Source organism: Eleutherodactylus coqui, chromosome 6 (genome assembly GCF_035609145.1).
Source record: "Eleutherodactylus coqui strain aEleCoq1 chromosome 6, aEleCoq1.hap1, whole genome shotgun sequence".
NCBI lineage: Eukaryota > Metazoa > Chordata > Amphibia > Anura > Eleutherodactylidae > Eleutherodactylus > Eleutherodactylus coqui.
The window spans coordinates 45,585,749-45,598,275 of NC_089842.1; the positions used below are offsets into that span (position 1 = coordinate 45,585,749).

General features: G+C 40.8%; 1 protein-coding gene across 1 annotated transcript; it reads left to right on the plus strand.

The window, feature by feature from the left end:
• The first annotated feature begins 620 nt into the window (after positions 1–620).
• Positions 621–1,541, plus strand: LOC136633549 (olfactory receptor 5A2-like). Its single transcript, XM_066609309.1, has one exon. The coding sequence runs from the start codon at positions 627–629 to the stop codon at positions 1,539–1,541; it is 915 nt and encodes a 304-aa protein (XP_066465406.1). The 5' UTR covers positions 621–626.
• Positions 1,542–12,527: the final 10,986 nt, after the last annotated feature.

Below are 12,527 nucleotides of genomic sequence, written 5' to 3' on the forward strand. Positions count from 1 at the left end.
ATTATTAATGAAACCCAGATTGGATTTAATTTGTTCAAAAAGTTTCTATCTACAATTATCAGGATATTGGCATCATCAGGACATCAATAATATTAGGACATCAACATGGGAGCGCATAATGCCTGACAATCTCCACAAAAATTCTGCTTTGTTAATCTAACGCTATTTTATGCAGAGAGCTGCTGGAAGCTGTAAATCATTTACTATGTACAGGACAGGAGCTTCTTCAGTGTGCCAGAGAAATATAACAAAGCTGCCCTCATCAGGTGTCCAATGAAGCCGCTCGCCCTGTCACAGGTAAAGAGCAGTACAGGACATGCAGTACCACCTTGTACTGTAGATAGACATGACTAAGTATTCAGTCAGTGTATGCATTTAAGTAAGAGAGGGGTTTTACCCATGAAATGCCAGTGCTGATTGTCTGGATTTTCTATCAGACTGCACATGCCACAGATGCGGATTTCCTGATATTGCATGTTGAATCTAGTTTCAAGTAACAAAGGTCCAAAAAAGACCATTGCTTGTTGAAAATTGTGTATTCTTGGTCCATTATATCATGAGGTAACTCTTACTGTCATAGAACCTTGGCTTTGATTAGTGATATGGATAAAGGAAACCGTACAACAATGGAATTTATTTTTGTATCATTTTCCAATGTTCCAGGATTGCAGTATTTCCTATTTACTTCATTTCTTTGTATCTATAGTATATCTATCGTTGCGCATATGTTTTTAATCGTCGTCTATAACCTCAGTGCTAACCTACATACCCCTATGTACTTTTTTCTCGCCAATTTCTCATTTTTAGAAACATGTTACATCTCAACGACTACACCCTACATGTTAAAAAATCTCCTATCAAATCATAAAACCATCACTTTCTACGGCTGTGACGTGCAAATGTACAGTTTTGTGTTACTGGCATCTACAGAGTGCTACTTGCTGGCAGCCATGGCTTATGACCGATATAACGCCATTTGTCACCCATTATTCTATAACATGATTATGAGTAGAAATGCTTGTGTTAAGCTTATAGTGAGCTCATGGATCATTGGTTTGATGGCTGCCATAATACATACATCTCTTACATTCTCCTTACATTATTGCGGGCCCAATAAAATCAACCATTTCTACTGTGACATTCCACCTGTAATGGCCTTGGCATGTACTGACACACAGTTTAATGAAATTGTGACTTTTATAATTGTCCTATGTGTGGTTGTAGGTGCTTTCCTATTAATAATTGTTTCATATACACGGATCATTTGGACAATTATAAAGCACCATTCCTCAGCTGGGATTAAGAAAGCTTTCTCCACCTCCACCTCTCACCTCATAGTTGTGACTATATTCTTTGGATCCGCTAGTATAATGTATCTGAGGCCTAAGTCAACTTATGGTACAAATATGGATAAGTTTATATCACTCTTCTATACTGTTTTTGCACCATTGTTAAATCCCTTTATTTACAGTTTAAGAAATGGTGATGTGAAAGTTGCTATAAGAAAAATGATGCATGACTTAAAAATAGGTCAGCCATAATATATATATTCTTTTCCTCATTCCACACCATTCACCATTCAATTTTGCTATCGATGTACAAATCTGCGACCCTAACGGCTGCGTTATAATTTTGGTGGGCTACCTAAAAAAGCACAAATAACATTGATCAATATCTATGTCAATTGAATACATGACCGATTTATAGACACAACAGGCCAGAAATTGAGGGATAAAGCTACCCTGGGAGAGTGGATGTATAAGATGGCATCATATGACTCTTTTCGTTGCCTCAACGCATCAGCAAGGGAATATTCCTATTACTCCCCATGACATATGACATATGAAAGAATTTTAAACTGCATAAAATCCTGAACGATGATTGTTCAGTGTAAACAGCAGCAGATCAGTACTGAACGGCCGCTATGTTAAGTGAATGGAGAGGGGCGGGGTAACGCGAGGAGAGAAATTTCCTGCAGCCGCCCTGCTTAGAAGCAATGAAGCGTGTTCCTGTGCAAAAGCACATGAGCGGGTACTTGTGAGGACAAGTGATGGGCATCGTTTGCCTGATATTCTTCCAGTCAAAAGGGGCCTTTATTATGGCATTTATAGGTTATTGATATTAAAGTGTAAGCCTGCTTTTTCACTTCCTTCTTTATGTTTTATTATCAGTTATTTAAGACCTTCCTGACTTCCTACCAGCAACGTTGTATAAGTTTGAAATGAAAATCTAACCGGAGAGCAATTCACCCTAGCCCAGTATATAAATCAGAGAGAGAAGTAGTAGTAGCAAAGCTGCCAGTCTGCTTTCAGGTCTGATGGCTTTGCTACTTTTACTCTTTATGAAGCTTCCCTTCTTTTCCTTAAAATGATAAATGGGCAAGGAGATCGTACTTCGGCCAAATCGATATCATCATGAAGTATATTCCAATATATATCAAAGATCCTAAAAATCTCTTTAGAATGAATGTCATATGTGCCAGTGACCCTAAAGGACTTGACACCTTGAGGTTGAACTAAAAGATTTTGTCTGAATTGTATTTTTATTAGTAAATGTCGGCTTCCGATAGACTGTTGTAACTAGTTTCCCCTGCGAACCTTTACTAATGGACAATTGCAAGAAGGATAGTGTGAAATTGTGACCTTCAAATGTAAAGCAAATACTAAGCTGATTGTTCTAAAGGTAATCTACAAATTCAGAAGAAGACACAGTAGACCCACTCTCTTTAGTATAATGATGTTACCATCCTTATCAGAGGTTATTCTCACACTCCAAAACGCGCAAGCTTTGCAATTAACTCGAAGACAAATTGAGGCATTCTCTTCTCATACAGTTCACTTAATTAATCAAAGAAAATACGCTCAAAAATTCCAACATAAGGACAGTCAAGCTGAGGAGGAAACTTTGTGCTATTAGGTTTGAGGGTTGTAAATGGCCCATCACCAAGCATCTTTTGTCCTTCCTCCAATAAACCCTCTAGCATCCTCAGATCAGAAAGATCCACAATATCCATACCAAGCTCCTTACAAAGATTCTTATTGGACTTACTGAAAAATTTGTGCAATCTCAACTTTCTAGTGAAAAGAGAAAGATCTTTACCCATAAAAAATTATCATATCTCATTGTTCTGACAAATTGATCGTTTGAAACTCATCAGTTTCAGGGTGCATTCACACGAACGTATATCGGCTCGGTTTTCACGCCGAGCCGATATACGTTGTCCTCGGGTGCAGGGGGGGAGGATGGAAGAGCCAGAAGCAGGAACTGAGCTCCCGCCCCCTCTCTGCCTCCTCTCCACCCCTCTGCACTATTTGCAATGAGAGGAGGTGGGGCAGGGGCGGGACTAAAGTACGGGAATTAGCCCCACCCCTGTCCCGCCTCTCCCCATTGCAAATAGTGCAGAGGGGCGGAGAGGAGGCAGAGAGGGGGCGGGAGCACAGTTCCTGGCCCTGGCTCTTCCATCCTCCCCTCCCTGCACACGAGGACAACGTATATCGGCTCGGCGTGAAAACCGAGCCGATATACGTTCGTGTGAATGCACCCTCAATTTGTGGAAAATGTGAATTAACCATGTTGGGGTTAGAGCATAAAATAAAATTCATAAATGTATTTGATTCCCTAGAATATGAAGATACAATGCTACTGATTGCTTTCATTATTCTTTGCATTCAGGGAGGAAGTACTGTGAGATCAGGGGTCCTAAAAAACAGTTTTCAAAGGATGCCCTCCTTCCATGTCCCTTCGTTCTCCAAAATTTGGAAGATTGTCTCAGAAAATATGTAGATTCCATTGTTCACACTCAGATGAGCTAATCTCTGTATTAGATGCAAGATTAGCTCGCAAATCTTGATATGTCTTGTATTTCCTGAACTTCTGCAAGTCCGAAGTGAACTGGAAATGCTTTCTCTTTTTGATAAGTGCCATATATTTCTAAATATTAGGTTGGAGAATATTTCCTTCCTTTCATGCTCTGGATCAGGAGTAAAGGTGCGTGTTCTTTCTATGGTGGTAGTAATTGAGTGTATTTTTCCAAAATTAGTTTCTCTTCATCCAATAAAATGCCAAGGAATCTCAAAAAACATTCCGTAGCCTCCCTTTCCCAAATGATCATGAAATCATCGGTACGGACTCTATTAGCAGGCTGAATGAAGATACATAAACAATCTTGCATTCAATATATTTTGAAGTCCCTGAAATTCCCACCCTAATTTAACTTATTCTCTGTAAACAGATGTTAGTTGCTTAAAAGATTGTTTTAGTGAGATGTGCTTAAAGGGGTTGTCCCGCGCCGAAACAGGTTTTTTTTTTTTTTCAACCCCCCCCCCCCCGTTCGGCGCGAGACAACCCCGATGCAGGGGTTAAAAAAGAACACCGGAGAGCGCTTACCTGAATCCCCGCGCTCCGGTGACTTTTTACTTACCTGATGAAGATGGCCGCCGGTATCTTCTCCCTCGGTGGACCGCAGGGCTTCTGTGCGGTCCATTGCCGATTCCAGCCTCCTGATTGGCTGGAATCGGCACGTGACGGGGCGGAGCTACACGGAGCCGGCATCCTGCACGAGAGGCTCCATTGAAGAAAGCAGAAGACCCGGACTGCGCAAGCGCGGCTAATTTGGCCATTAGACGGCGAAAATTAGTCGGCTCCATGGGAACGAGGACGCTAGCAACGGAGCAGGTAAGTGAAAAACTTCTTATAACTTCTGTATGGCTCATAATTAATGCACAATGTACATTACAAAGTGCATTACTATGGCCATACAGAAGTGTATAGACCCACTTGCTGCCGCGGGACAACCCTTTAAGATACATCCGAACGTCCTTATCTGAAAAACATTATTTGTTCTTAGAAATGAGAATTCATATATATGTTGGAGCACTATAGGCATGTAGGTTTTTCTTTTATATTTCTATATTGTCTCTACTACTACTTTTCCGAGCATATACAGTGGGCTGAATTAATTAGGATGTTTATTTTACTTATAAATTGATACACGATATCTTAATATGTTGACTATAAAGTTGTGTTGAACTATGTTAAGCAAATCGATTGTATAGAACATGAAGCTATTACCTTAATATCATAGTTCAGTATAAACATGTATATTGTGTACTATGTTATTTTTGCTATGTCTGGAAAAACTTTTAAATAAAAAGAAAAATGATAAAAAAAAAGAAATGAGATTACAAATTAGTCATAGACCTTATTTACATATGTACATGGGTACATCTACAACCCAAATTGTTTCAAATGTAAATCACCAAATGCAATGTTATATCACTGTCTGTGTGCCTGTCCCCTTATAAAGGCCTTTTAGGTGTAAATCCACAATTACATTCCAACACATCTGACAACTTTTTGTCTACAAGGACCATTTTGTGATTTTTAGACCCCAATAAGTATCGTTGCTTATCGGGGTACAAAAACTGCTACATTTCATAGCAGCAGAGGGACAGGAAGCTATCTTGCTGATGTGGCTGCAACTAACAGCAACTCCTTTCAAACTGTTCCTAGATAGATTTGTCTTTCTGCTTCACACGGATTAAACTACAGTTTTTCTTTGCGACATGGGGGAGCCTTATCCAGATGTCGCCTCAAAGAGTTAGGGACAAACTTAAAAAGTACTTTATTACACATGTTGATGTCAGGAGCAAATATTTGGGAAACCACCCATTTAGGGTGTTCTGAATGGGCCATAGGGGGATTTCCGCATCCATCCACCACATACCTAGGATGAATTCTAACAGTTAGATTCTCTTCGTTTCTTCTGGAGAGATAATTGGTAATATCCTCCCTCACTTTGCAGGAACGGAGGACATCATAAGATTATGGTAATAGCAGGTCTGACTTTGTTTTCTTAATTTTTTTCTCTCATTCAAATATTTTATTGTGGTTTGTTCAAGACTATTTGCTATGTAATCTCATATCCAATAGAGATGAGCAAGCGTACTCGCTAAAGCAAACTACTTGAGCGAGTAGTGCCTTATGCGAGTACCTGCCCGCTCGTCTCAAAAGATTCGGGTGCCGACGGGGGAGAGCGGTGAGTTGCGGGAGTGAGCAGGGGAGAAACGGGGGGGAGAGAGTGAGAGAGTCCCCCCCCCCTGTTCCTCCCGGCTCTCCTCTGCCGCTCCTCGCCCCCCGCTGACACCCGAATCTTTTGAGACGAGCAGGCAGGTACTCGCATAAGGCACTACTCGCTCGAGTAGTTTGCCTTAGCAAGTACGCTCGCTCATCTCTAATATCCAACAATGAATATAAACTGAGCAGCAGATACAGATACAAAGACCCTATTTATCACTAATATCGTGTGGGAGGGGAAAAACAAAAAACTGAAATGCTGTTGTCTACATTTTTTATGTTGTGTTTTATTACATGTTATGAAAATTTAATAAAAACATATTTAAAACTAAAAAGGTAAAATATGTGAAAGGTCCTATCTTTATATGTTTTAGGGCTCACTCAGACTAACATATTTGTGTGTGCAAAACACAAAGAATAAAACCCATTGATTTCACTGGGTTCGCTCTTATTTATCTTTTTTTTGCGCATGCATTTCTCGTGTACACTAAAAAAAAAAAACAGGATGGCAAAAAGTATTTGTGCATACGCTTATCTGAAGCGATCCTTAGGCACAATAAGAGCCTATGTAAATCAATGTACTGTACATGCATAAATACACACGAAATACGCAGGAAACTTGCATAAAAGCTGAATATGCACAAAATCAATGGAATTTTAAGCATTCTTTTTGTTGTTAATTCACTTTTTATTGAAAATTTTGTAAATTTTTAATTACAAAACAATTGTAACTAAATTTCGAGTTTAGAACTTAAAAGCTTAGAACTTAGAAGATCCTCTCTTATTAAGACATTTTACATTTTTGATTGTTGGTAGATCCTGAACATTCCACAAGCTCTTCATGTTATGCTTTAAGGCTTTATTAATTAGCTATGTGAGCCTGGTCGGGATCCCCACTGACTGTGGAATTATCAACATCATAAACAGTAAACGCATAAAAGGGAGAGGAGGCGACAGCGCAGTGTACAGCCAATACCAACAATTGCATTAATGGAGTTATCACTTGCTGCACAGCCTCCTCCCTCCATTCAGATTGCCTCCGCTCCCGCCGCCCCCCCCCCCCCGCACCACTTCCTCTCAACCCTTAGGATGTATAACTTATTTCTCTTAGTAGGTGCTCCACGAGGGGAGGGCCACCAGCCAACCGGGGGAATTGACCAGAGCCCCCACCCCCACCTTAGTCATCCCAAGTATCACCGTAAGGGAGCCGCAGGAGAGGAGGCCTAAACTATGACAATTATCACCAGATCAGTAGAGGACCAAAGCTTAGTTATTTAATACTAACTAATATTGAGGAAAGAAAGAGATAGGAGAGAGGGGGGGGGGGGGGCGGGTTGGGACGGGGGGGGGGGGGGGGCGGCAAAGGAAGTAAAGAAGGGGGCTTGTGGGGATTAGAGTGTGAATCCATCCAAGAATTTACTGGAGTCAATGTTATATTCAGTGTTTCATTTTTTGGTAGGGAGGTGCCTATGTGTTCTCGTCTCATTCATTTTCACTCCCTCCTCAGTATGTGTATGTCTCCTCTTGTCGCGTTTACCCGGGGTTGCGGGTAACTATAATATGTTGTAACCTGCTACATTATTATGTATTATATGATATGATATGGTATGGGGGCTTAAGACTTTTAGGGTCCTTTTGCTATGTATTTATGTATCTGGCGTAGTACTCCGGTTATAGTCTATCCAGGGGGACCAAGTTTCAAGAAATTTGGTATATGTTAAGTTTGTCCAGCTAAGAATTTCTTCAAACTGGTGAATTTGGTTCAATTTCTCTTTCCATGACTTTATAGATGGGGGATCTGAGCTTCCCCAATGCAGGGGGATTAGAGCTTTTGCCGCTGCTATCATGAAAGATGTTAATTTATCTTTAAAGGGATTGAATGTCTTATTTGGTCTACTTAATATGATCACATCTGGGCCGAGCTGGATTTCTTTTTTGAGAATTTTTGTTATTTCTCTCTTAATATCCAACCAAAAGGACTTAATCTTCTTACAGTCCCACCAAATGTGTAGGTATGAACCCGTTTGTTCTTGGCATCTCCAACATTTGTCTGACTCAGCCAGTTTATATAAAAATAACCACTCCGGGGTTTTATACCACCTTGAGAGTAATTTATAATGGTTCTCTTGGAGACGAACACATGGCGAGACCCCATAAGAAGATTTAAATATTGTCTTAAGTTCCACATCTGTTATTTTTAAGCTTAGTTCTTTTTCCCAGGATGAGATGTATGTCGGTCTAGTTAAGACATTTTGCGATATATATTTTTTCGTTAGTTGTGATATTTTCCTAGTCTCTTTGCTTTTGTTATTCATTAGTTTTTCAAATTCGGTCCTAGGTCTTGTTGATGGGTGTTCAGTTTTAAAATTTGAGATGACGGCCGAAAGATGGGCCATATGGAGATCTTGCACTTTTCTTTGTGGAAGGAGCGTGTTTATTATAGTGTGTGGATCTTTGTGTATTATAGTCTGTAGATCGTGGAATGACATATTTTCGAGTATATTCCATAAGTCATCCAGGGTCTCTAGCTTTAGGTGTTTCATGCTGGACGGGAGTAGGCTTAGAGGTGTGTTGGGAGATGGTAGTGGTGCTAATGTATGAGAGAGGGAGTCCCAGGTCTCGCAGATGCCTCTTGTAAGAATATTAAAACCTCTGGAGCGAAAGGTTTTTGGGTTGGGGAACCACATGTCTTTGAGGAAATTTTTTCCTTGATTTAATTGTACTAGTTTTCTTAATTTGTGGCTATTTAGCGGATACATGAGGTCTAGCCATCTTTTTAAATTAATAGCTTTGTAATATTCTAGAATATTAGGAAGACCCACTCCACCAAATTGTCTGCTCCTGATCATTAGTGTGTAAGCTAGCCTGGGACGTTTGTACTTCCAGAAGTAGCCTGAGAAAAGTGAACTTATTTTCTTAAAGAAGGATTTTGGTATATGCATGGGTAGCATCTGTAATTTGTAGAGTATCTTGGGAAGAATATATGTTTTATGAGGTTCTTTCTGCCAAACCAGGATATGATGGGTAGATTATAGGCGGAGAGAAGGGAGGTCACTTCTTCTAGTAACGGCTCTAAGTTGGTGACATATAGATTTGTGAGGTTATTAGTAATTTTGATGCCAAGGTAATCTATGTGGTGTTCTGACCAGACATATGGGGATATTTTCTTAATCTCTGTGGCTCTGTGTGGGGGCAGAGAGATGTTCAGAAGGACTGATTTGTTTTTGTTAACTTTAAGATTAGAGAAACTGCCATATATGTCTAGTAATCTATTCAGTCTGGGGAGGCCTTGCATGGGGTTTGAAATTAAGAAGAGTATGTCATCTGCAAAGGCTGCCGATTGTATGTGTTCTTCTCCAATCTCTAGACCTTGTATTCCTGAGTCTTGTCTAACCGCTTGTAAAAGGATCTCTAGTGTGAGAATAAATAATGTGGGGGATAATGGGCAGCCTTGGCGTGTGCCATTTGTTATATTAAATGGTTGAGACAGTGTGTCGTTTACCTTTAATCTCGCATACGGATTTGCATATAAGGAGAAGATAGCGTTAATTAAACCTGAGGGGAAGTTAAATTTTTCCAGGGCGGCTTTCATAAATGTCCAATCGACCCGATCGAACGCTTTTTCAGCGTCTATTCCTAAGAATACTAGTGGGATATTCTTCTTTTTTGCGTAGTAGATTGAGTGTAGAAGTATTGCTGCATTGTCTTTTCCTTCCCTACCTTTTACAAACCCTGCCTGTTCGTCTGATATTAGTTTTGGGATAATTTCCCCTATTCGGCGTGCCAATATTTTAGCCCAAATTTTAATGTCAAGGTTTAATAAAGAGATTGGTCTATAATTATTGCAAAGGGATGGGTCTTTCCCCTCTTTGTGTATAAGGGTGATGTGGGCTTCTTGTGTTTGTTTGGGTAGTGGGGCTCCCTGCAGGATAGCGTTAAGTGTAAGCTTAAGTTGGGGCAAAAGGGGCTGCTGAAGAGTTTTGTAATAAAGTATTGTCAGGCCATCAGGACCTGGGCTTTTTCTGCTGGGGAAGCTATTTATGATTTCCGTAAGTTCTTCTTGGCTTATTGGGGACATTAAACCTTCCGCTTCTTCTGTGTTAAGTGAGGGTAAATTCAATTTTCCTAGGAATGTAGCCATGCCTCCATATTTGTTTTTTAATTCGGCTTGCGATGTTTCTTTGTCAAGGTTATATAATTTGGTGTAGAAGGCATGAAACTCTGCTGCAATGTCCTGAGTAGAAGTAATTTTTTCCCCTGTTGCTTTCCTGATTTCTTTAATGTGTGCCTTTTCTCTGGCCTTTTTAATAAGAGCTGACATTAGTTTCCCTCCCCTATCCCCGTGGGCATAGATCTTTTGTTTAAAAGTCGTTTGTGCTCTATAGAATTTTTTATCTAAGACAGATTTGAGTTGTTCTCTAAGTGAGTTTAATTCAAGCTCTGTTTTTTCTACTATTGAAAGTTTCCTTTTCTGTTCAAGGGAGGCTATTTTTTTAAGTAGATCGTCAATTTTCTTTTGTTTTTGTTTTTTGAGTTTTGAGCCTAGGGATATAAACAAACCCCTTACATATGCTTTATGGGTTTCCCATATGATAGGGAAATTTGAATTGTCTTTTGAGTTGATATCAAAGAATTCTGTAACGCTTTTAATAATCTCTTGTTTGAATTCCTCTTCTCTTAGAATAGATTCATTAAGGTGCCACCTCCATTCACCTTTGTTATTGGGTAGAATGTTTAGCCTGGCATGTATTGGGGCGTGATCAGAGATCGTAATGCTATCAATTTGTGCGTGCAGGACAGAGTTTAAAAGTCTTGCGGAGACAAAGATATAATCTAGTCTCTGATGTGAAGTATGGACCTGTGAGTAAAAGGTGTAGTCTTTTTCCGTAGGATGTTTAAATCGCCATGTGTCAATCAGATTCATCTCCTGTAGGGCAGAGTGAATTTTTTTTCGAGCTTTCTGCGAGACCTGGGACCTACCCCTTGAGGAGTCTAGGAGCGGGTTTAGTGTGGTGTTAAAATCTCCACCTAGTATTATATGCCCAACCGCAAAGGATTTCAGCTGCAGAAACGTCTCTATGAGCCAATTAGATTGATGTGTATTGGGGGCATATATATTAGCTAGTGTATAGTGAATTCCATTTATTGTGCCCCTTATAAACAGAAAACGACCCTCAGTGTCGGCGTGTTGTTGTTGGATTAAGAAGGGAAGGTCTCTATGTAAAGCAATAGAGACTCCTTTTTTCGCAGAGGTGGGGTTGCAACTGTGAAACCAGTGAGCAAAATAATTTTTTGGAAGAGAGGGAATTTTATTACTTTTAAAGTGCGTTTCTTGTAGAAAGATTATTTTCGTTTTACTTTTCTTTAGGAGCCAGAGTACATGGTGTCTTTTATTTGGCGAGTTAAAACCCTTCACATTAAACGAGGAGACAGTTGTATTATTCAGTTGAGGAGGGGGCAATGTTTGTTTGCTGGGATTCCTATTCTGGAATTGATGTGGCATTTGAGAGGGAGGTTGGTCTTTGGTTTGTATGATGGATTAGGACCAGAATCTAAAGATGGACCGGAATAAGGGTGTGCACGAGAGGGGGGGGGGGGAGGGGAAACTAACAAATGGGGGTTGAGAGTCTAACTGAAGACTGTCTTAAACTGACTGAAACAGTAAGTTAGCCTAGCGATGTAACTATTGGAGTGGTGCCGTGTGAATCGGGAGCACCCCAACAACCGCCCCATGGGGGCGTCGTCGTCGTTATGACCCCGACCAGACGACTACTTCCCCTTTGGGAAGGTCATGTTCCTGTTGTGTGTATGTAGAGGTCTTACTAACATGCGTCGCTCATTCAGAGATTTCGAGAATCTGCTCTCTCTCTAGTGGGGTCAGCGCTGGTCCAAGTGTCCCTCCACTCTAGAGGTAAGAGGGCCTAATTTCACGTCCCAGGAGTTCGTGTGCCGCTATCCGGAAGAAGTTCGTGTGTGGCCAGAGTCAGGAGGTAGTGGGAGAGAGGAGAGAAAAAAAAAGAGAGAGAGGGAGGGGAGAGAGAGCAACAACAGAGAACATATAACAACATATGCCATATCCCCTCGCTCTATATCAAGTTCCACATTCCTCCCACTATAATTGAGAATTCTTTCGCTGTACCTCCAGGAGACATTACCTCAGGTAGCCCGCCGGCCGAATGAACCCCCCACGGTCGACCCCCGTACAACCGCACGGGTCCCACCCGGCCCACAAGCCACTCTTCACGACTCGCTCGTCTTCCCCTCACCTCCCAGCTGTACTCTGTTAAATCTCGACGCCGCAGTAAGGAGGAGATGTGAGGGTCTTTGTCGCGTGAGTCCACAAATAAATTTTGGCTGCACGGGCAGGTCAGCCCACTCATGGCACCATAGTTCCGATGCACAGCAAAACGTTAAGCGTAAGTTCAAAAAGATCAATAGCCACATAACCACTT